Source organism: Neolamprologus multifasciatus, chromosome 23 (genome assembly GCF_963576455.1).
Source record: "Neolamprologus multifasciatus chromosome 23, fNeoMul1.2, whole genome shotgun sequence".
NCBI lineage: Eukaryota > Metazoa > Chordata > Actinopteri > Cichliformes > Cichlidae > Neolamprologus > Neolamprologus multifasciatus.
Window position 1 is genome coordinate 24,414,434 of NC_140460.1, and position 25,195 is coordinate 24,439,628.

The 25,195-nt window shown below is 40.8% G+C and overlaps 1 protein-coding gene and 1 long non-coding RNA gene across 5 annotated transcripts in view; one reads left to right on the forward strand and one right to left on the reverse strand.

Annotated features, from left to right (window-relative positions):
- LOC146491649 (glutaminase kidney isoform, mitochondrial) overlaps positions 1-25,195 on the reverse strand; it is a 32,872-nt gene continuing 7,677 nt past the window's right edge. The window contains exons 1-18 of one of the 4 annotated variants that reach the window (XM_085150749.1): positions 23,033-24,401; positions 21,146-21,242; positions 20,044-20,162; positions 17,482-17,611; positions 17,224-17,303; positions 16,785-16,948; positions 15,008-15,066; positions 9,200-9,232; positions 8,187-8,245; positions 7,903-7,969; positions 7,560-7,610; positions 7,283-7,459; positions 6,074-6,205; positions 5,832-5,924; positions 5,131-5,192; positions 3,135-3,211; positions 2,994-3,057; positions 1-2,825 (exon numbers count right to left, since the gene is read on the reverse strand). In XM_085150749.1, the coding sequence (XP_085006875.1) occupies positions 2,681-2,825; positions 2,994-3,057; positions 3,135-3,211; positions 5,131-5,192; positions 5,832-5,924; positions 6,074-6,205; positions 7,283-7,459; positions 7,560-7,610; positions 7,903-7,969; positions 8,187-8,245; positions 9,200-9,232; positions 15,008-15,066; positions 16,785-16,948; positions 17,224-17,303; positions 17,482-17,611; positions 20,044-20,162; positions 21,146-21,242; positions 23,033-23,046 (1,623 nt within the window). In that variant the 5' untranslated portion in view covers positions 23,047-24,401 and the 3' untranslated portion in view covers positions 1-2,680. Of the gene's footprint in view, positions 2,826-2,993; positions 3,058-3,134; positions 3,212-4,840; positions 4,966-5,130; positions 5,193-5,831; positions 5,925-6,073; positions 6,206-7,282; positions 7,460-7,559; positions 7,611-7,902; positions 7,970-8,186; positions 8,246-9,199; positions 9,233-15,007; positions 15,067-16,784; positions 16,949-17,223; positions 17,304-17,481; positions 17,612-20,043; positions 20,163-21,145; positions 21,243-23,032; positions 24,402-25,195 lie in introns of those variants that run through there. The other 3 variants (XM_085150748.1, XM_085150747.1, XM_085150750.1) reach the window with 3 other exon arrangements.
- Positions 3,391-6,299, forward strand: LOC146491650 (uncharacterized). Its single transcript, XR_014872296.1, has 2 exons — positions 3,391-3,697; positions 4,746-6,299. It is a non-coding gene; the product is annotated as an uncharacterized LOC146491650 (long non-coding RNA).

A 25,195-nucleotide genomic window follows, 5' to 3' on the forward strand; every position in this document is an offset into this window, starting at 1 on the left:
TGTTTTTTCCATGTTTTTATTCTGTGAATAAATATCTGGGCTGCCTGCAGTTGCTCAGTGAGCTGCAGCAGCTTTACATACACATGAAGAAACAGAACACCAAACACGTTACATTCAGAATACTTTGGACTTTGATTTGGATCAGTTCACCTCATCCTACAATCACGTCATCTTATTGCTACTAGTGTCATAAATATTGGTGTTTTGTGCTTCCTTTAAGTTCCTTTTTTAATTTGAAATGTAAACTGGATGAACTGATCCAAACCTAAGGAAAAACAAAAACTGTTTTTGTGGATTTTCTAAGTTGTGGATTACATTACAGACTGTCTGGTTCAGTTTGTTTGCTCAAAAAGAAGTAAAAACAGTCAAACGTGCTTCAGACACACAAAAACACATCTGCTTTTCAAGTATGACTGCTCCTCCAAAATAAAAGTCTTTAAATTTGAACAGCAGAAAATGAGAGGATCAACAAAGGAAGCAGTTCACTGGTTATTAAACGAATGCTGGATGTTTTTAATTCCACCTTTAACTAGCTTAAAATGCAGGATTAATTAAGATGTAGATCCGAGGATTTACATGTGGAATTTTCATGTCTACAGCGGGAAAGAAAAAAAAAAGTACTCAAGCAGATTCTTTTAATTCTTCATTTAAATAACACTGCATTTAAATGTTGTTTGGGGGGATTTTACAATTTGTGCCTAGAAACTACAGAGGCTGTCGTCAGACACTGGTAGAATTACCAATAAAGTTTTAAAAAGAAGTTCAATGAGGAGAAAGATTAAGAACCATCTATAAGATATATAGATGATATATGAAGTCAAAAGAAAAGGTGAAACTGTCGAGTTGCTCTGTGTTATCTTAATCCTAGAGAACGTACAGGTTGCTAGGGAAACATGCGTATTAATTTTAAGGTCGGTTACAAAGACTAGTGTAGCAAAAACCTCGCTTTAGTGGCTAACAGGCTGCTGCATTTGTGCAGTTTGTATGGAAGACTCCAACTTGTCTGACACTTGCCAACTGCTCACTGAGTGGTAGAGAAATTATGAAGACTGAGAACGGACCTCTGCAGACCGTTCGGCATCTTCGATGCCAACGACAGGCGATCACAGCAACCTGCTGGCTATCAGAGCAACACGTTCTTTGCAACCAATTTCAACTCAGCGACAAGTCTCTAGGTCTCTATTAGCGAGACCTTAAAATGTTTAAACTGATTAAAATGTGACGCTTTCTGTTTTCAAACAATGCCACTAAAGGATTTGCGATAATAACTAGAATAGTAAGAGTAGTAGTAGCAACTTTCACAGTACTCCTTAGTTACTTTAAAGCAGCGGTCCCCAACCCCCAGGCCTCGGACCGGTATCGGTCCGTGAGTCGTTTGGTACCGGTCCGCGAGAGTTGAGGCTCAGGTGTGAAATGTATAGTTTTCAGGGTTTTTATCGGTTTTCAGCATTATTTTGTTATCGTTTTGATCATTAACTCGGTTTTCCTGGGTCTTTTCACATGTGTTATGAATAAATCGTCTTTTTTTCGGTACCGGTACTAGTTTTATTTTGTTGTATTTATCCGCGACACATTAAAGGCCGGTCCGTGAAAAATATTGTCGGGCATAAACCGGTCCATGGCGCAAAAAAGGTTGGAGACCGCTGCTTTAAAGCAACTCACAGGGACCAATCAACTCACTGTTTATGCCACATACTGAAATACACTAGACAGACTTTCAAAATAAAAGTATTGAAATATGTCCATTGCTGAGTGCATCCATTTTCTGCTGTGACTTCTTTAAACTAAGACAAAGTGTAAGAAAAACATTTTCTTGCATGTTTACAGTCATTCACTCTCCCTGCAGGAGCCCTGGCAGTGTCGCGTCTGATATGCAGAAACGCTTTCAATGGTCAGGAGACGAAGTACGAACTGAACTTTGGCTGGCTTGCTTTACGTTATTACCACTTTACAAAAATAATAAACCAGAAATAAAGTAAATAAAAGAAAAGAAGGGTGAAAATTCCAGTTTTAGTGGCAAAACAACAACAATAAAAACAAAAAATCTTTTAACTCATCTGTCGCCACATTAAAAAGCTGCTTACCAAAAAAAATAAGAATAATAATTTCATGGTTCAAATACTATCCAAAAGTTTGACTGAAACACACACTGTCATCAAATCTGAACCCATCACCACACGAGACCGATCGACTACACATTTTTACACCTATTTACAGAGACTCGCCGTCCTCGGTTAATATACACAAACACTACAGTAATGTACAGTTTATCTTACATCGATTATCACAAACGCACATCAAAAAGTGTTTGGGGGGGAGGAGTTACATTCGATAACAAAGGTTTTATACTGCTGCTGCTTCCTGTTGCTGATGTTCAGAATAAAAAGAACCGTCAGCGTAAAAGCTGAAACACGGAAAATAAGAGTACTTCCACACTCAGAGTACACACACGCAATACAAAAACCCAACGACACCTAAAGAGAACATGATGACGAGCATTTACACTCGGAGGGAGGCGGCCGCTGCGCTAACAGATACTGTAAAGGTTTGTTTTCAGTTATTTCAGTGATGAGTCTACTTGCGATCTTTCCAGTTTTTTGTCTAAAGCACCGCCTGATCTCTTCCCCTCGCCGGCGGAGGCAAGCGCCCGGCCTCACACGCCTGAGCAGCGCATTCTCTATCACAGCATCCCGTCCAGGTTCTCTTCGTTCTTCTTGGCCGTGCTGCCTTCCTGATGGGTGTACTGATTGTGGTAATCGCGGAGGATGGTGACGACGTCATGGTGGCCGAAGTGCACGGCCTCATCCATTGGCGTGTTCCCCCACCTGCACCAGACACGAAGAACTTTAAACACAAATCCACCTCATTCATTTAACACATCTGGCTCAAAGAAATTCCCTCCATCTCTATCTATCTAGATAAGTTTTTTTTTTTTTACATGTATTTATTTGTTTATTAAAAAGATAACTAAAGTAAAGTGTGGTCTCTGTTACCTGTCTTTGGGAACTGGGTTGACCTTGCAGGCCTCCAGCAGGAAGCGGACCACCTCAGCATGTCCTGAAACACACAAACATCGGGTCAGCTGACTGAACAGAGTAATTGCCATGACGACAACCTGACTGTACGCATTTCACCTTCAGCGGCGGCCACATGCAGCGCTGTCCTCGAGTCGTAGTCCCTCTGCTCCATGTCCATGGAGGACAGCGCAAACCTGCACAAAGACAGAACAGCCAAGCAGGAAGGAAGGAGTGAGAGCCATGTGGAAACAACCAGGAGCGACTGCATTTAGTTTTTAAATTTGGACTTGGTTCAATCATGTGGGTTTCTTTAAGTTTCAAGCTCTTTGCGATGGTGCTGAAGGTAAATAACCTGAAGACTAGACTAGAACTGTTCAACATCGGTTCAGGTGTCCCATAAAAGCGAGGCTGTATCCATCCAGCTCTCAACTGAAATAGACTGAAATCAACCAATCACTTTCCACTTGGCCATAGACAACTATGCAGTAAACATGATTCGCTAGTTTCAGGAAAATTATCAGTTTACTAAAGATACATTATCCCCCTCCAAAGTGTCAAAATCCTGCAGTGTTTGCAGAACATCACAGCAGAAAAAGAGGAATCGTCGAGTAGTTTTATTCACATCCATCATGGGAGCACAATGAATGGAATGAAAGACTTTATATTATTAGTAGGGATGGGTACCGGTGTCCGGTGCCATGATGGCACCGGTTCTGACATAAGCGGTAGTAACCAGACCGAAAAGCAGCGCACATTTCGGTGCTTTATTTCGGTGCTTTTTTTTCCTGAGATGTGATACACTTCGAATTGTAGCCAATCATTTTACGTTTCCGGGGATAGTAGGCGGGTCCAGGTACGTACGTTCTTTTAGAGCAGAGCTACAGATTAAAAATGTCCAAGACGAAGCGGTCAAAAGTCTTGCTGTACTTCACAGCAAAAGATGCAAACTCAGCAGCCTGCAACAAGTGCTTTAAGCTGATACTGTGGAAAGGAGGTAACACCTGAAATCCGATGAAACACCTGGCGACGCATAGCGTCTTTTTTTAAAAGCCGAGAAATGCGCCGTATTTGATAGCTTGCTGCGAGACCTCACACCGAGCGCATCTACTGCAGGTGTGGTGCCTGTTATCGGACCCAGAGTTAGCAACATCCCCCAAAAAGCTGAAGAGTAGAGTCCTGGCCCCTAGCCCTGCCAGTGTAGCAGAAATGATGAGGATGATGATGGCAGCAGCAGCCGTTCTTCTCTGCGTGAGTAGCTTAATGTTGTTCGTGTTTAATTTACGTTGAGTAGGCTAACCACGTTATTACATTAATGCATGTAAGGTGAACTAGCAAACATCATCATAGCTACATGCGGCTGTCTTCTTGTTTGATGGCAGATACTCCCTTCACCCTGGCCAAAAAGGCTAAAATGACCAAAGAAAAAGTGGGAAACAGTTAAACATGAGGTTTTTGGACAAATTTGTGTTTTTTCCATTGTTTAAGCACTGCTTCCAGCCAAGAGTGATACCATATATGCCCTATAGCTGCAGAAAAGGCTAACATTGTTATCTTTTTACAAAAAAACAGCTGAACATGAGAGGTTTTTGGACAAAGCTTGTGTTCTCCATTCTTTAAGCACCGGTTTGAGCACCGTTTAAGCACCGGCACCGTTTCAAAAGTACCGGTTTGGCACCGGTATCGGATAAAACCTAAACGATACCCATCCCTAATTATTAGCCTGCAAAGATTAATTTAGAAATATTAACTTACAGGAATGTAGCAGAATGTAAAGATGAGAGCAGGACCCTGCTGATTTAAATTGGTGCCAAATTTTAGTGCAATTTTTGTATTCCAAACCAACAAGTCAAATAATCCAATTGGTGTTCCTGGGCCCAAGTGATATAGATGCTGTCATCAGATGGTGAGCGCTCAAGTCTACACGGAGGTTTGTGTACCTGCCTGTTATCTGTGTGTGGTGGAAAAATGAATGAATCCAGAAGTTTATCCTGGTTCTTCTGTTTTCTAATCGCTGAATGCCAAAAATCATATTTGAAATTAAAATCAAATGAATGTCTCCGTGCTGTCCAACGGTCCTGAGTGTTACTGACACTAAACCTGAGAGCTGGCGTACCTCCTGAGAGCTGACACGTCTCCTGTGTAAGCAGCAAACAGCAGGTTGATCACAGACTTCACCTGAAACACGAGAAAACAAAGCAGAGTGATGTTATAATAACGCATCATAGCTTAGTGTTACTGTGTTTCTGAAATATGGTAGAACTGAAAAAACTAATATTTGTTGTTTTACATGTGATTTAATGTACAGTGAAAGACACCAATGATCAGGTTGTGTAAAGCTGGAAAATAACACATCTGATGCAGTAATCTTCCAGTAGATGGCGCTGTGGATTAAGCTTCCACAAACAAGGAGGGTGATCTGCCTTTTTGGTGACACTTAGAGTCAAAATCAACACAAACTGCTCTAAACTGTAGAAAATAATCAAAATAATTACATTAATGATCTCTGTTGGTGCGTTAAAAGGAACTTCCACTTATGTTAGTTATGTTGCAGTGCAGTCTGGGTAGTGATGTCTGGTGATTTCTGATCAGTCTTTTTCAATCTGAACCCCAAAGTAATGTAACTCAGACATTACTCACTGTGAAGAAGATCATAACACACAAGCTAACAGCAGCCTTTATGGCTCAAAATATGCATCAAACATTCAGGATTTTAACACTGCACTCCAGCAGAAGGACGTTTACAGCGTGTAAAGGTCAAAATAGTCGAGGTTGTGAAAACGGAGAAGGATGAAGGCTGATGGTGCTGGCGCTCACCCTCTGGTCTCCTCCCTCCCTGCGAGGATCCAGCTTCTTTGCAAAGTGCCTCAGGTTGTCGTAGTTGTGGAAGTTACACAGGGAAACCAAATCCTAAAAGGAGAAAACATGACCCAACTATTAAAAAAGAATAATAAAAGTATCTTAGGGTGAGGTAAAGGAGATAAAGGATTATTTTGAACTTTGAATCATGCAAAGCTACTCAAGCATAGTCCAGGAAATGACTTTAAAGATGACGTTACCGTGCAGAACTGGATGCCTCTGACGCTGTTACCCAGCTTGTCGAGCGGAGGAGACCAACACATGATGCCCATCACGTTGGGAACGACCAGCAGGATCCCGCCAGCCACACCCGATTTAGCCGGCAGACCAACCTGAGGCAGAAAGAGAGAATGTGCAATGTGAGATTACCTGTTAAAAGTGTGGCTCACATCTTTCTTAAGTAACCAACAGATCCCAAAACCCCCCCCCCCCCCCCCCCCCCCCCCCCCCCCCCCCCCCCCCCCCCCCCCCCCCCCCCCCCCCCCCCCCCCCCCCCCCCCCCCCCCCCCCCCCCCCCCCCCCCCCCCCCCCCCCCCCCCCCCCCCCCCCCCCCCCCCCCCCCCCCCCCCCCCCCCCCCCCCCCCCCCCCCCCCCCCCCCCCCCCCCCCCCCCCCCAAAAAAAACATTACAGGTAACATAAGTTACGTAAGGCCTGAAATGACAGGAAAGTCTTATTTATTGATTAAAGCAACACAAAGGCGCCACCTTCGATAGGCTCAAAGGTAAATTTTAAGACATAAAAATTCCTGAATACTCCCGAGCCTGAAAGCAAACACACAGTCGGATTTAGTGTCTATTTCTTCATTACTTTATTTCAATTTAGTCCAGAACGTTTAAAAGAATAAAAAGAGTTTTTCTTGTAATTATTACAAGTTGTAAATATTGTTGGTTAGCATCCATCGCTTGCTGTTCGTCTTGTTTTGAAAAACATAAAATTAGAGACGGACAGAATCAGCAGAACCAGCAGCGTTCTGGGCCCTGACCGGAGATCAGCCTCATGCATGTCTGATTATGAAATGGTTCCTTTCAGGCTTGCTAACTACAAGCCTCGGTATGAGCAACAGATCAAAGCACTTATGAGGAAAATTATGGAGATGAGTGAAAAAGAGAAAACGGTTAACTGGTGAAGTTATAAACATACTGACGTAAGTAAACCTGCTATTTTTGTTTATTATTTATAACTTTTTCCAGTAGCAGAGCACTGTATTTTCAATTGTCTAAGTTATTAGAAACCCTGCAATTGTGTGCAGTTTGGGGAAAATTGTAAAGTTAATGTAAGTAAAATTAAATAGCCTTTTTAATGACAAGATAAGGACAGAATGTGCAGATTTTTAAAGTTCTGGTGCAAAACGGGAAAACAGGGAGATGGTAGCAGGTTGAACATGAGATCAGGACAAGGAGATACTGACGTGAAAAGCGAACTGTCCCGAGAAGTCATACATGCCGCAGGAGTGCATCAGACTCAGGGTGTTTCGCACAGACTCAGGGCTCAGCACACGCTCGCCCGTGATTGGACAGAAACCGCCGTTGGCCAGAGTTGCCGCCATAACGCTGGCACTCTCACAGGTCACCTCGATGGAGCACAACTGATTGAAAAACAAAGATTCGTGAATGATTGGATCACAATGACAAACAAAAATCCTGTCCCATTAGTGATTCCACTGCATCGGGATGAGCTCTAGTCACCTGGAAGTAGAAGTCCAGGATGGACGTCATGTCCGTCCCCTCTGGAAAACACTGTTAAAGATAAAAACACTTTAAAATGGAAACTCGTAACACACCTGCTGCTTTTCTTCAAACAGAAAAGAGGAAAACCAAGAGACATCAAAGGATAAACCAGGTGATAATGTGATAAACTGATTAATTACTGGAACAGAAATCCTAACATTTATGCAGAAATACCAAAAATAAAATTCAAAATACAAAAGCTAAGAATGAAATCACAAATATAGTGTGTTCACAAAAGGAAGAAAAACTTCCTTTTAAACAAAAAAATCCCGGCTCAGTTGTCGGCAGCATCTAATCTCACCTTCTTCTCCTTCAGGTAGTAGCCAATGGCAAAGTTTCTGTCTCCAGACTCACGCTCTGACTGGAAACTGAGCCACACAGAGAGAAGAGAGAGGTTTATTTCATGATGCGACTCAGATCCTGTTACATGAACTCAAACTGAACCAGGAAGTTGCTGCGAGACCTGAGATTCACCTCAGAAATGCAGAACTGTTTTGTAAACAAGAAATCTGTCAAAGACATTAAAGTGCTTCATTTCATCTAAACACGGAAAATCTGTTTTATTTCTAACTCGGCTGCACTCACGTGGCATTGCTGAAGCCCACATACTCATTTCCTGCCAGCTTGTTCATGAAGTTCATGACCTGCAGAGCAGAAGAGCAGATTCAGAGTAAACACACGACACAAACACAAGACTACGAAGAAGGCTCAAGGACACTGAGCATACATATAAATAAATAAATAATAATGATAATGCAGAGAAGCTGACATTTTTGTAAAAAGTAAAGTTAAAATTGAAAGAATAAAACTGAAACTTCTACAAATAAGTCACAATTTCTGGCATTAACACTTACTCGATTTAAGAAAACAAATATACAAATTTGGGTAGAAAATCATTGTTGTAACTTCATCAGTTATACATGAAATTACAACAATAAAATTAAAATATCCAAAATAAACTTATCATTTTAGTACAAAATCATAAACTTAAATCTAAATTTTAACCAAAATATTGCAATTTGGAATATAATACTGAAATTCTACAACTAAAATAATACTTAAAAAAGTAAAACTTTCACAATAAAATCATCCTTTACAGTTTAAAGATTACATTTTAAAGACAAAGGGATAGTCAAAGTATTCAAAAAATAATAATAATTATAATTTTAAATAGTCGAAATATTAAGAATATTAAATATTAAGATTTAAACCAAACTTTTGAGACTACAAAGTAAAAACGTTATGAATAAAGTAAAAACTATGTCAAGACTAAAGACAACAGAAAAGTTAATTAAATAAAATGTTTAATGAATAATGTCGTATAAAACTACAATATATAAAAATACAATTCAAATTTGACAAATGTCAATGAAATTTCGAGTATGAAGCTAAAATTTCAAGAATAAAATTGAAAATAAAGTAGAAATATTCACAATTAGAATCAAATTTTTGAGAATAAAAACAATTTTAAAGTGTAAGTGTTGAAGAAAAAGGTATAATTCCAAGAATAATGTAGCCTGACATTTTTTTCTTCAGTTTGGAAACTTCTCCTTCAGTCAATATTTAAATATTCAATAAATCTTCCCAATAGTACTCACATAATCAAATTTCTCAGCGTTGCTTGCCCCTTGCTGTAACACAAACAGAACCAATCAAAAGATTCATAAAACAAAAACTGCAGTAATAAAAGCATGAACAACAGTCACCCGTGTGACGACATTAGCACTATCACGTATGATCCACGTCTCTATGAAATTAAGCTACGGCAGGAAAACAGTGCAGGTTTACATCACTACTCATGTGACCAGTTAAAAAGGCCATTCAGGCATGACGTCAGATGAATTAAGATTAGGGGTGGGAGACTAGCTGGAGATGGAGGAGGTGAACGAAAATTGTTAAATCCACTCTGGGGCTTCTGCTTTTTTGAATAGAGAATTAAATAAAAGGTTCATAAGTGACTTAAGAGCACAGCTACTGATTACTACAGGCGTGTTTACTGTATGGTTACGTGATTGGACTTTAAGGTGCAATCACACTGCGAGCCACAAAATTAAGTTCATATTTATCAATCTGCTTCTTCTACAGCTTTCTGTAGTCATTTACAGTAACTGGTGCGTTGGTGTGGCTTGGACGATGGGGAATTGTGTGAAATATTACGTTTCTTTAACACTGAAGCCTTTCTTTGCATTTCTTTTCACTTCCAATCACTGAATCTCTACAAACCAGATGTTTGTAAAGAAGACTTCATTACAGTTTGTGTTGATCTCAGAGTATTACAGAGTCACCAGATCATCTAGATTTGGTTTGTTGAGGTATTTTTGAATGAATTATGTATCACAGTATGTTTGTATCATTTAAGTTTTTCTTCTACTTGGATTGAAGTATGAGAAACAACAGCAGAGTCATTTTAAAGACGTCTGCTTTATAAAATATCATTTCACTCCTTGGTCATTTTAGTCCCTAAAATAAGGGGTTAAGGGTTAAAGGCTCCGGTTTACAGGTCAAAGTCAAAGAAAACTTCTGGTGCATTGTGGGAAATGTAGGAGCCACTGTATTTTAAGCCCAACAGTTGCTTCAGCTTTTCTGAGGCTAACATTTCTTTGTCTTACCTGTTTACAGATTTTATTGATAATTACGATAACTGACAAATACAGATGTTGATGTAGAATGAAATCTTACTTATTTTACACCTAATGTCATTTAAATTGTTTCAACTCTACTCGATTCTATTTGAGTCCTTTCATTAAATCATGTTTCCCTACATTTTTTATTATTACAGTAAAATTATAAACATTTCCAGAAATATTTATACAGTTGATCCAGATCAAGTTACGGAGCACTAATGTATTTAAACCTATAAATAAGAACCAAATTTAAAACTTTACTAAACACTGCAGAACTTCATCATTATTACTATAATACAGCAAAAGTAGATGGAGTGAGTGACCGTTATCTCTCAGATAACAGACTCAGTCATGTGGTTCGCAGTGTGAACTCACCTCCTTCAATTTAAATCAAACAAAAACCAAAAGTTTGGCCAAATGTGACAAGAATAACAAAGCCTGAAGCACGGGGAACATTACTGCCTTTATTCAACAGCCTGAGCATGAATTCTCATTTTCAGATCATGTAACAGTCTCCCTGAAAGCTGCTGCTCTACTTTTAAACTGCACCTCAGATATTTATAATTACTGCTGCCTGCAGAGTTTTTCTGGGCTCCAGCTTCAACCTTTACTCTGTCATTTTGCTTTCCCAAAGTGATGAATCTGCTGTGACCATAGGTGAAAATCAAAGGTGGGACCTGGGGGTCCTGATCCCCTATTTCTAGGAAGACAGTGTTGTCCTCCTCAGTGCATTACTCTAAATATGACTGTATAAGGTTAAATATTATTATATGAGGCACTGAAAGCCCTCGTGTTAATTACAGATGCAAAACAATAGATCTACAGAAGTTCAGTCCAGTGCCTACTAGTGGTGCAACGGATCCAAAATCTTACGGTTCGGATCGGATCATGGTTTTAAGTCACGGATCGGCTCAATTTTAGGATCAGCAAAAAAAAAAACAAAAAACAAAAAGACAAATTTAACTCGGCATTTACTTATTTAAGTATTTTTTTCCTATTAAAAAACATTCAACTCAAGACTCATTCCACGCAATTATATAAAAACAAATTAAGCTCACGAAGCTTTCCGTTGCTGTGGAGATCCACCCATTTGTAGTTAGGGCAACAGAAGACGCCTGGGACAGTTCTGCCATAACTTTAGACTTTTCCTGCGCATACATGCTTGGAACGATCTTGTCACTGAAGTGGATGTGCAACAGGATATCATAGCGTGGCTCAAGCACGTTCATCATAGTTTAAACCCCTTGTTTTGCACAACGGAATACGGCCTCACATCTGCAGCTAAACACCCCAATAGGGCTGCTTAAACGCCGCAAACTCCTCTGCTCCTCCACCTGGACCGCTAGCGCTGGCCATAACTATGGCTTGACAGACTGACCACGCGCACCATACACATACTTTTTTTATTCTTTTTCGAATCTTTGGATCACGTGCGTGCCGAACCGTGGAGTGGGATCGGTTCGGATTACGGATCAACAGTGATCCGTTGCACCACTAGTGCCTACCAATCCCTAACTCTCTGACATCGTGAACAAATGATTGCTTCTGTAAATAAACAAGTGATAAAAATAAATAAATAAATCCAGTTAGGCACTCTGGAGATGGCTGCGAAAACATAACTCAGTCTGGAGTTATATTGTCCTTGTTGCTCATGACAAATCATCACTCTCAGAGAATTAAAACGGATGTTTTAATGAATATATTATGACTAATCAGTGTGTGACTCTTCCTACTTTTCTCTAACATATGATGGAGCTCTTAATCTGCCGCCAGAAAAGTTTCTCAAACTGACGGACCACACTTTTGAATAAAGACAGCAAAACATCCCCATGAATTTACGAGCATCACCACTAACACGACTTATTCTTTCATACGATTACTAAAGACAAACAAATTGCTTGAAAAGAAACATATGCACAAAAAAAGAGCTCCCTCTCCAGAGAAGAATGGAGTATGATATAAAACCAGTGTTTGTGCCAGAACTGCACTGTTTATAATCCAGGTGTATAAACAGTTTGGTTTTTTTGAGGGGGGAGGGGAAATGCAGGTGGAAAAGTATAAAAAGCAACATTAAAACATTCATAGACAGCCATGTGGAGGCTAAAGCTTCTCACAAATCCAGATCAAATAAGGGAAAAAAATAATTAAAAAGGAAAAATTACCAACGTCATTGACCTGAGGCTGTGTGGTCATAATTTCCCAAAGATCCTAATGCTGTAAAATATGCAACAACACATAAAACCACACAACGAGTCTTGAAAAGGTACATCACAAAGGAGAGCGTTTAAAGTGATTTAAACAGTGATTGGCTGGGACTCAAGAAAGCTGATTTTACATCTTGTGGGAATGATTATCAGAAGCTGAAAAGTTCACCTTTTTCCTCTGCTGATGACATACATTATGTCCACTCAGCTGGATATTAATTTGCAACAATCATCTTCATACAATGTTTCTACCAAAAGAGATACACGGGATGATTCATCATAACATTACCAACATAAAATGTTTCTTTTTAAGGATGGAAAGCTGGGCTGTTTATAGTGTTGGAGGGAGGAGATTTGGATAAGGAAATCAGGAATAGAATAGCTGACCTCTCTCACACTTAAAACTATTAAATAACTGGGTCATAACGAAATGACAAACTTAAAAAACGTCTTTTTTTTTATAGATATCATTTTCCTTTTCTGTGGATTCCTGTAGATGAATCCTAAATCCTTCCTCCCTCGAGAGTAAACCACCCACAGTGTGACTCATAAGGACCTTTTCAATATAAAAGCATAATGATGGACACAAAGAATTACTAACCCTCATGTAATATAATCCTTTCCCTAAATCGTCTACATTTCACAGTCCAGTAGATGTGTTATCATCATTTTGGAGTTGTGCTGCTGTTTTTAAACAAATGATGAAGCAGTGTTAGTTTATGGAAATCTTTTCAAACAAACCTTTATGAAAAGAGACGGTACGATAGTGGAAAGCACAGCGGCTTTATTTTCCTTTCGTTGAGTTAATTGTGCATTTTTTTGCTCTTCTCTAACAAGTCTGAGGCTGAAAACTGTTGTGATTTTGCTCTTTTAGGATAAGGGGGAGTTCTGGGCGGGTTCTTGCTGTCAGGGTACAGATTAAAGATTTTTGTATTCGGTGTTATGGGCAGCAAATTTTCTTCTTACAGCTAGTTGAGGAGTTTGCCGTGTTTTGAGTTTGTAAGTCATATCTCTGCATCTCAAAAATAAAAACTGCAGAGAACACAAGAGTATCGGCGTTTCTTCTCAGCAGTCGGCACGTAGAGCTCTGCAACATCACAAACTCACTTTCATGTAGTTTTCTTTTTACTTCCCTCTAGTATCAGATCTGGGACGTAACATACTGAAATGTTAAAAATACAACCATCAGTGGAAACACTTTTCTGCCTACAAGTGCCTTCTTCCCTTTACTTTAATATTGTATCTGGGGCCTTGCAGAGCTGGCAGAAATAGGAGCTTTGGCACATTTAGAGTTGTTACTCAGCACCAGGTTTAGAGGGCAATCAGGTTTTCACATTTTACCCCCCTTAATAACAAACATCTTCATTTAAAAACTGCATTTTGTGTTTAATTGTGTCATCTTTGGTTAACATTTAAATTTGTTTGATGATCTAAAACATTTGCGTGTGACAAACATACAAAAAAATAGATAATCAGGAACAGGACAAACGCTTTTCCACAGTGTTGGGTCAAAATCTGATGGTAACAAAGGCTGCTGTGTTATCCTGCAAGTCAGCTATTACAGTTTGAGGAGTTTGACCTCAGATGTGTTCTCACTCAGCTGCCTGTCCTTGATCTGAATAGCTGTACTGTTTCTGGAGATAAACATGCATAAAACTTGCCCTTACCCTGTATCTCCCTCATCACATTTGCTCAGTTTTGACCTGCTAATTTATAAACCACTGCACTGTTAGTAGCCTCACTCAGTCTATTTCTATTTTCTATGTAATGGAAATACTTCTTCACCTTTTCAGACATTTTGTTGCAATACTGTATTTATTTTAGTAAGCTAGACATTTTTGGCTGCTTTAACCATTTTCCAGCTTTTGGGAAAAATAAAGTATGCAATGCTGTTTCCTACAAGCACTCCAACATGTTCACTTCCAGGATTTGCCAGAAGATTTTCCAACTTGTTTGATTTTGCGTTCCATCTCTCTCTTATTGAATGTAATTAAACTCCTCTCTAAAAAGCCCTCCTGGACTCATCCTCACCGGCCAAATGAGGAAGGAGTTTTTAATTTTGATTCAATCAGCAGGTGGTGCTCTTGTATTCACCCCAGCTCCCTGTGCGTCTGTACGCAGGTCAGAGGAGGATATTTAATGAAACACTCGGGTAATAGAACAGTTCTCTGATTAAATGTGGTGGAGCTGACCTGCCTGGAGGAAGCTGCTCTCCAGCTCCACCCACTCTGTGGAGTGTGTGTGCGCAGGATCTCCGAGCGATGCCGCTTTCAACCAAATCCCCTTTCAGCATGATTATCTATAACCTTAATCTCCCTGTATACACTAATCTGGCGGAAACACGTTCTGCACACGATTATAATTTTATTCCATTCAATTTCTCTCCAACTATTTTACTCCCTGCTCCAGTCAGACATCCAGAAAAATCATCTTTAAGGGAGTAAAACATATATAAATCTACATATGTGGGTTTATAAAATGATAAAGAAGCAAAAATCACAGGAGCCTCAAATCAAATTTACAGGGTTGTGATTGAACATTTGCTTCCACAGTGAATATATGTAGAATAAAAGCTTACCTTAATGAGGGAGGTGCAGACAATAGCACCAGCATTAACCATGGGGTTGTGTGGTTTATCTGCAGGACAGGAAATAGAAGTTAATAAGAGCAGGTTTTAGCAAGCTAATGCTGCAGGAACACCTTCACTGAGCACATCACAGCCACATAATACTCTGTTGTATATAAGCTGATAGAGTCCACAGTTTATTATTCCATATTATATTGTTTGATGTTCTTTTTAAAAATTGGCCACTCTGCTGCTGATAGTCCTGCTCATGTTTCTGATTAGCCAGATGCTGCAAGCTCCGCCTCTTTAATGTGAACACGCTCCAAGCTAGATTGGGAAACGCTGGGTTAACCTTATGAACCCAAACACCTTTCATGTTACGCCTTAGGATAAGATATCCTGGATATGTTCAACCTGATTTGTTCTACAAGACCTTGGAAAAGCAACTTGGGAACACAGTAATTTGTGACTTACTGTTTACTTTCTCAAAAAGTATACAGTAAAAGAAAAAGAAGGGAAGCCTTTTTGTGCCAGAGATCAAAACACAAGTGAATAATCTACTGAGTGAACTAAAAAACATATAGGGCACAATTACAACACTTCCCCTCTGAGTTGTAATCGTCATAAGCAACAGGAAGAGCCAAGTTTCCTTCTTTTCACTTTTTTTAAAGGGAAAATAAACAGCTGGAATATCTGTGCCACCACCGACTTCTCTGCTCGGTTTGATAACAACAAAGAGAGGAAACCTGGAAACGTTTTCACACCAGTTTCTGCTCAGAGAAGCTACAGACACAATAAAACCCAACTCTATTCAGGTTGAACAAAAACTGCTAACCGTATTTGTATTCAACATTTCACATTACTTCACTTCACCACGTTACTGCTCTTTAACATTTCGACATGGTGAGTATTGCAGTAACATATGTTCCAATGTATAAGCTTTTTTCAACTGCAAATAAAATCCTCAAAGTTAAACTTTGTCAACATCTCTTTTATCCGAGCAAACAAAACCAGAATAATCTCACAGATATAAAACCAGAGACAGACCATAAAAAACAAAAAAACAAACAAACAACAAACAAACATATGAACAAGGAATGGAAGGAGTGTTTTAAACATGTGATATGTGCAAACACACAACAACAGTCAACATATGGCTTCCCTAAACACTCCCAGTTGAGCACCTAAACACGCCATCCAATCTAAAATAAATTCAAACTTATTCACTCATTTCTTGTTTGTTTTTATTTAAATTGAAATGATTCAACCAAAACCCCAAATCACCATGACATTAATGCCCACGATAGGTGAACGTAACCTTCTGACCACAGCTGTATGAGGATTACTCTGAACTGTGCAAGATGCAAAGTTACTCTAGTAGAGTCCAGAAATAAAGTGTTTTTTTGAGCTCATAAGGCCCACTGTGCTCAAAGAACAAATGACCTGCTCTATATTGTGATAACTGATATCGCTTGACATCCTCGGTGTATTTCAGACCTGTGGGAAACCATGCTCTGATTCCCCTGCACTGCAGGACTGATACTAAAAGAGCGCCTCTGTGTCTCGGCTGCTCCGTTCTGCCTGCTTTTTAAGGACCCACATGCCAACAGCTTGTTGTTTTTCAGGTTTTTTCTGTCTCTGTTACACACTGCCCACTTTTTTTTATCCAGCTACGCTCCTTAACAATTTATCATGGCGCCATGGAAACCAGGCCACGTGAATGGCTCCTCTTACAGAGAGTGCATGCACCTGTGCGCCATGTGAAGGTGTGAAGTGACTGTTTCCTCACCGTCCTCGTTCAGGAAGAGCTTGTTGAAGCGCAGGCCGCTGGGCTCTTTGCCGATGAAGCGATGTACGTACTCGGTGCCGTGGTCGTGAACGGCGATGGCGTATTTCAGCGGCTTCACGCAGGACTGCAGGCAGAAGGGAACTTTGGTGTCGCCGACCGTGTGCCTGCGAAAGACACAAGTGTCTCACTGCACTGCCATTCTTATACCTTCAAACTCTTAAGGTGTATCTTAGTAGTTTTTCAGAGTCAGAGGAAATAGAAAATTTCTCTAAATCTACGTAATGATAAGTCTGGCTTTTACCATTTCCTATACAGATAAAGGCTTGACCACATCCCCATTTTCTCATATCTGACAGCCACTTGTGAAAAATACATTTACTACAAAGCTTCTGGTGAAGAAACCATCCTCTGTAGGTTCTTCTACACGTAGTCAGAATACCTCTGTCCGTCGACTGTGCACAGGGCGACGGCCCACAGGTCTGGGCTGAAGCGTGCCAGCTGGGGAATATAGTCTGCCACCTACAGGGTGAAGAAACAATGAGGTTTAATCTGACCTATTCCTCACTCCCAACCATCTTGTCCTGGCTGTTATTTAATGTCACAAAGTATTCGACAAACAGACAAATGACTCACAATGTTAAAAGTGCTCTATAAAGAATGGTTCGATACAGTTCTCCTCAGCTCTGCTCTCACTGACCTGCCCTCCAGACATTTTTTTGGCGTTTTCGTACAGCTCGTCGATGTGAGCAGAGAAGGACTGGAAGTCTGGAATAACAAACTTCTTCCTGAAGGCCTGGGTGAGCAGAACGATGTTGCTCTGGACACATCTGAGGCAGGAAAGAGGACAAATATTTAGGCTGAGGAGTACAGAATGTCCTTATTGACCTTTATGACTGCTTTAAATCCTCTGAGACTTTAATGACATGTATGGAGCTAGTTAATGGACACAAAGCTTTTAAGGTCACGCATGACTAAATATAACATTAGATGTAATTAGGGAATGTTCTGATTTTTGAACACTAGATAAGACTAAATACAGTGAGTCTGCGCTCGCTCAGCTCGTTTCCTCTTAATAACACCTAAACTTGAGGAGTCTGAGTAGAGAGTATAGCCGTGTATGCGTCACAATTCATCCTGCTGCTTCTGGCAGCAGGCACATCATCAATAAACACCAGCGGTCTGGTTCTACTGGGAGCCATACATGCCCATAACCATAACACCACCTCCACCATGTTTGACAGATATGCTTCAGACCAGGAGCCGTTTCTTTGGTTCAAGCTCATTTTGGTTTCATCTCTCTAAAACATTTGTTTCCAGATCTGTGGAGTCTCTTTCAGATATTCTCTGGTAAAGTCTAATCTGGCCTTGCTTTTGTTGAGTGTAACCAGTGGTTTGCATCTTTTTATAAACCTTATAAAGGCTGACGGGCTTGTCAGTCAATTGTCCAAGTACTTTTGAGGATCTAAAAATTGTAAAAAAAAAAAAAAAAAAAAAGTCCAATTTATAAAAAAGAGTTAATAAAATACTTTTATTAAATCCCTTGAGTTAAAGCTGAAAGTGTGCATTTCAAAGACCGACTGTGGTGCTGGTGTACAGACGGGCCTGACTATATTTGCTTTTCTGGTTCAAAGCTTCTATTTCCAGGCTAAAATTTTCCAGTAACCGTTCTGGGAGAGCTGTATCCTCAGCTCGACTGTTGACCTTTCGCTGCGGCTGCTGTAGTTTTAGGAAAAGATCCCCACTTGTTCCCTCGCAGCATGGAATTAAAATTACACAATAAAAGAAAATATGTATTCCTTTACCCAACACGTTCTGTACTCTAGATCACCCTTAAAGCAGCATGGTCTGGCTTTTTTTTTACCACTTATAGATTTTGTCCTGGGCCTTTTTATGTGAGCGATTATGGATGCAGACCTCGTAGTAAACACAGCTCCATGTAACAAGGCGGTGAGATAGAAGCTCTCCGTTAGCAGAGAGATTTACAGCTTGGCTATCTCACTGCATCCGAGCGGTCTAATCCCTGCAGAGAAAACACACGCTACACTCCACCGCCCGCTCACGTGCTTCCCTCTGAGAGGTTCTATAAATAAGCCCAGGGCACGGAAGTGATGGACGCCAGCCAGGAGCTCCGGCTCGGGGTCTGTTCAGTGAGGATTTTTCGCTCCCCGGTGAGCCATCATATGCCTGATCTCACCAAGCTGCCACCCAGTTCTGTCTCACTGTCGTTTCCTCCGGGGAGGGTGGTGGGGGTCACACAGCAGTGATCCAATGACACAAGGGGGTGAGGGTGGAGGTGGGGATGTCATTTTATCTTTCTTTCCTCTCCGGCTGTGTTTCAACAACAGGTTTGGGTGGCTAAAAATGTTCTGATTACCAAATAAACATGAATTTGAAGGTCGTGTGATGGCCCCCTGCAGACCCAAGTCAGCAACATTCACCATGACAGAACATATCGGCCGTGATCGAGTGCAGTTGTATTCCCTGAGCACTGCCGTTTTTCCTGTTCCTCAGTCCTCGGGTCAAAGTAAAGTCATGTGGAAAAGGAGGCAAGAGGTAAATTTGTGGACTTTTCAAGTGCACCATCATTCTGAGTTAGATTACAAGGAACATTGTTAAGTTTTTTATGCAAAGTGGAAACTAAAAACACCTGGGTTTTTTCCCCCTTTCAGAATAAGCAGCCAGTGTCAAAATTAAACCTCCAAACACTGAAACACAATCAGATTGCGCCAAATCTTCTCCAATCTTCACCTATGAAACTCCCAATTATCAATTTGATTTCCAGTTATTGAAGTCTACCAGTTTCCCTGAGCAGATTTTTCTGGGTGATGAAAACCTGAAGATGAGGTTGCTGACGTGCAAAGCGAGGGATGATGAATGATTAATGGCATGCGGTGACCCTGTTCTGCTGCAGGGACAAGCAGAGGACTCTAACCAGCTTTAATAATTCTTGTGATGAAACATTGATGCTGGTCATAAAGGTGGGACAGCAGGCAGGGTATTAAACACGGGATACAGCTAAAAACACGAAATATATAAATATATATAAAGAATATCCATATAGTCTCAATAATGCAAGGTTCTGTCTTCTTATACATAACAGTAAAATCCAACATCTGGCTTTTGACTCAAGCTGCACATCTGGATCTTTTATTAAATTTTACGGAGCCAATTAGGCTGCAGTTTGTTAAATGAGAGCGCAGAAAACTCCTGCTCGAGCATATCAATCCATCGTTGCTCAGTAAATTAAAGACAGGCATACTTTTTGAAGAGGTGTCGGTCCAGCGCTCCGTCTGAGGTTGTCTTCAAGGTCACCTTCAGCATCTCCATACATTCTTTCAGCCGGGGGTCTCCCGTGCGAAGACCTGTGGCCTTAAGAGCCTGTGCAAGGAGAGGAGAGAGACACCAGGATTAAGACAGCCTGACAACAAAATCAATAAAGCTGTGAGCTGTGATTCCTCCAGAGCCTGACAGGAGGAGCTCATAATTCAGAAAGCTACAGGGCTGAATCACAGCCAACAAGTCAGTAATTTATGTGTGACATGCATTTATTTAGCTGCTGTACTGTAAATGCTTTTTGTCGTACATTTTATGAAAGTCTTATTTCAGTTAAGTCACCACAGCATTATTTATCCATTTGTAAACATTGCGTGGATTTCCCATCTTCTTTTCACCTTCATAACTGATTCAATGTGATTTGGTGTATTTATATAACACCAAATCACAACAACAGCTGCCTCAGGGTGCTTCATATTGTAAAGACCTTACAATAATACAGAGAAAACCCTAACAATCATATGACTCCCTACGAACAATGAGTGGGAAAGAAAAACTGAATTTTAAACGGAAGAAACCTCCAGCAGAACCGGGCTAAGCGAGGAGTGGCCATCTGCCGCAGCTGGATGGGCTGCAGCGAAGACGATAACCACAACATCTAGTTAGTAGTTTTTATAGGTCGTTTATCCAGGGGAGGAACTGTTGTATAAAACCACCCTGAAGTTCCTGTTTCAAGCTGGTTTCCAACACTGCAGGATGGTAGTACACCACTGTACTTTCACGCCAAGAGAAATTTAGACTACATAAATATCTTCAACAAGTTTGTGTGATTCTAAGCCAACACCTGATTTCACTTCTACGATCTATCCAAATCTGCACAATGTTTAATGACTTAATCTTCTCCATTATTCCCCTAATGAAGTTTAATAATAAGTGAGATCTGCTCTGTTACTCTGTCTCCATTCCTGTGGGCGATTTGGGGCCATTTTCTCTTGTATAATTTATTTCTAGTAATATTTCTATTTAACAAAAGGTTCCGACACCATAAATATCCAACTCTCAGACATATCACTGCTGTGATAACTCACTGTGGTAAATTTGTGTGCAGGGATTTTTTCTTGGCCCTCTGCGATGGTGTAGAACAGCAGATCCTCCAGGCTGGGCAGGATGCCTGCCTTTCTTCTCCTGCAGGAAGCAAAAATAAACAGGCAGAGACAGAAAAGTGAGAAAAATAACTCCACAGTGAGGAGCTGTGGTGGAAATGTGGACATACAGGAGGAGGGGGGGAGGGGGGGGGGGCTGCAGCAGAGGGAGAAGAAAACGCTTTTTCACTGCAGGGAGAAGCAGTGAGTAATAACAGTAAGGAAAACACGGCCTCAGCTTGCCTTACCTCAGCATTAAAACCTGTGGAAAAGTATACCTCCATACTTTTAGTAACATACTTTTCCAGGAGGTTAATATGCTGCTTTGAGGCCACAGGAATTGTTAATTGTACCTTGCTTGAATATCAGCCAGGAATGTGTTTGAAAAGCTCCCAGCATGCAAGCTAACAAAACCCAAGATTTAACGATTTAACGATTTACACAGAATTTAACCAAAAAACACTTCAAACCAAGAAGAGAATTTAGTGCTAAATTTCTTTCCTAGTTTTAAGTTTGGAGACTGCAGCACAACAAAAACTACCAACACTTCATGACAGACAACCCTTACAGGCCTCGTCATTCACACTGTGTGTGAGGTGGCAGTGTCGGTGCAATCAGCTGAATAAAAGCACAGTCTGGGATGTGATGACTGGGCCTTAACTGTTGCAGCTGGGACAGGGAGACTAGCCAAGGCCTCCGGCATGCTGACGGTGTTCAGTGGCTGGAAGAAAACCCAAAAAACCAACAACAAAAACAACAAAAAAAACCCCAACCCCACACACACAACCAGAGTGATGGGTTAGCACTCGGCGTGGCAGCTAAAACCCTACGTCAGACTTACAGCGTCACCAGAGCTCCATTTTTATCCTTCAGAGCTGAGTTAGCAGCAAATAAAGAAATAAATGACAAATAGACAGTGATGGGGTCCAATAATAGTCCCACACAAGAGGAACTACAGTTATTGTAAATACCTAAATATTAACAACATTTGGTTAGTCGTCCTTTACAGTTAATTGGCTCAGATTTGAAACATTATCTTACTAAATTTTTAATGTAAATGGAAGATTATAGTTTAAACAAAAGCAAATCTATGATCATTAAAATAGATTTTTTTAATGTTTCTATTTGTATTAGTTTCTGTATTCTGTCTGATTTTATATTTGATATGGTGCGTCTTAAAAGCCTAACCAGGGACAAGGTCTGCAAATTAGCTGTGGCTACAAGTCAGTTTTTTGGCATTTTGGTCACAGAGCTTTTAGTAAAAGATAAAAATCATCACAGTTAACCGATTCTGCTCATGTCCATCTCCAAGTTTTTTAATTCTTGGTCTTTACCAGAGCAGCTCTGGATGATTCATAGTTCAAAATAATCCTTCTTTAAATTATACTGCAGCCTCTCAGTTCCCCCTCTGTCTAAAATAAGCTTTTTTAGCTCCTCCCCTTTTTAGACAACTTTCTTCTGACTTCCTGTCCCTCGCCAAATATAAGGTTCTGGACAGGAGGTGGGTGGGGATTCTGTGCTCAGATGGCCTTATTAAGGGTTATCCTCTCTGAGAGAGCCACAAGTAGAAAAAACTACCTGAGTGTGAGTGTGAAACATCACACACGTGACCGAAATCGGAGCAGAAAATGTCCACTTCAAGGAAACCTGAGCATCTAGCACTGTTTCCTGGCTGGTATTCGGAGCAGAGTGTCCACAGGAAGTCGTCTCTGGGAGGAAGGTTAGTAGCGTGTCAGGAGGCAGATGGGACGAACGGTTCACAGCAGGCTCTCTGCTATGATTCATACCAACACCAAATTGGATTTGTACAAAGCTCTGGGTGCTCACGATGACCTGCAATGCATCATGGGGGGGCGGCTTGGTGCTAGGAGAGGATGTCTGAAGGTCAAACTTGAGCTGGCAGGCGGCTCCTCTCGGTAGCCAACCAGAAATAAAGAAAAGGAGCCAAGTTTGGATACATGAGAGCAGAAATGTACCAGATTATAATTTCAGCATCAGCAGAGTTTCCTCTGGAATCATGCAGCAGCAGCAACCATCAGAAAATTACAACATCTAATAGAGGAAATGGACAATTAACAGAAGCTTTCACTCTCAACTTCTTGCGCTCACTCTTTGACTCCATGTCACATTACCATTAGCATAAAAGCTTCCAATCAGTGTCTACTCCACTCTGTGTGCAAGGAGGGGCACTCACAGTAAAGGAGAAACCAGAGCCTTTATTTAAGCAACAGCGCCTTTTACTTCAAGCTGCTTTCGTCCTTGTGATGACTGCACTTATAGAACTGAATTAAACTGAGTCTGAACTGAATTCCTGAAACTATAGTTTGTCCTTCCAACTAAAATAAAAAGGATTTCCTCCTGATAATTTCTATTTATGGATGTACTATATTCAAAAGGGGAGAAACCCAATATTTTTTTGTCGAGTCTCGTGTGGTTTTAAATATAAAAGAATGATTCCCAGTCTTTTTCCTCAGGGTAAGGAGTACAGCTTATTATTTACATGAGTGTGGGAAGTAAAAAAGGCTGGATTGGAGCATCTCTGACATACACACAGCTCCTGAATATGTGAGAAACACAGAGTGACTTAGACTGAAATAACAGACGTGAACAGGGGTTTTCCTGAGCACCACTGCTGCAGAAACCAGGAGAGGAAACACTGGCAGCGAGTTGAAGTCAGATTTATAGCTTTTGTGCCAAGTTCCACTCAGGGTGAAAAGTCAGGACGTCTCAGCGAGGAACACATATAGTTTAAAAGTGTGTCTGTTTGAATAGATTACATTAGGTTGCACCTCTCAGAGGAATACCGCCCCATACTTGAAAATCGGACTCTTTAACAGTTCCTTAGGAGGAAGCTCTGACTTTCCAGCATCAGTGGAACGCAGCAGTAACACTACAAACAGTTCACACGCTGTCTGGGTTAGCATGTCGGGGTCGCTGCATTGTGCTCCACCTCTGACCGCAGTAATGCAGGCTGCTGGTGAGGAAGGAATACACATCAGAGAGTGCGTGATTGAGGAAGAGGAGGAAGACAGGATGGAAGGATGGAGGGTGAGGTAGAATAGAGAGGGACTGAAGCGCACCCACTGGGAGGAAGTGGGGTCATGTCTAAGTAAAAGCAGTTGTTGGCTTTCCGTAGAAAACCTCTACTTCTACTGGATTTTATTTTGAAAAACTTTTTAAAAAGAGTCTAAAACGACAAAGTAGAAAGATACTTACAAATGCAAAACAAGAAGATCAACAACAGGGAGACAGAGAGAGTGAAGAGGAATAACACTGAATTAGTAACAGTGGCATTAAACTGAAACAGTAACAGCGAGCACACATATGATCAGCACAGTGCACGTCTTCAGATCACGCTGCTGTAAGGACAAGAAATAAAACAGAAGCTGTGACATTAAATGTAGCGTTTCACAGTGAATCACATTAAAAACATGCAGCATTGAAATACACTATGAGACATACAAACGAATAGTATAATCTGAAATGACTACTATGACTGAGTACTACTACTACTACTACCACTATACATTTTCCCACCACTGAAACAGATGAGGCCCAGCCGGCTTGGGAGTCAGAGGTCTCAGCTCCAATCAAAAGCAAACAGCCATTTCCACATAAATAAACATTTGGCCTAAAAATGAAACAGAAATGGCTGCTGGTGGATTTTAACCGTGTAACACTTGAAAGGAACATGACACTGTAACCAAATAATAGTGAAGTAAGAGGGTCCTTCTTGAGTGAGAGACTTCCCCTGTGGGAGTATCATTACCAGAGGCAGGTTAGAGGTGGACACTGGAACATCTGGATGGTCTCATTAATCTACCTCAGCTGGTCTCATTAGTACTCTCGCTCACGCTCTCCCTCCCCCTCCTCTCGCTCTGTTTGTTTTTAAAGGTCAACGCGAACAGAAGCTGAAACAGCAGCAGCCACTCCACAAAACTCTCTCCTGTTCTGCAGAGGAGTGAGCCTCTTCCAGAAGAGTCATCGAAACGGCAT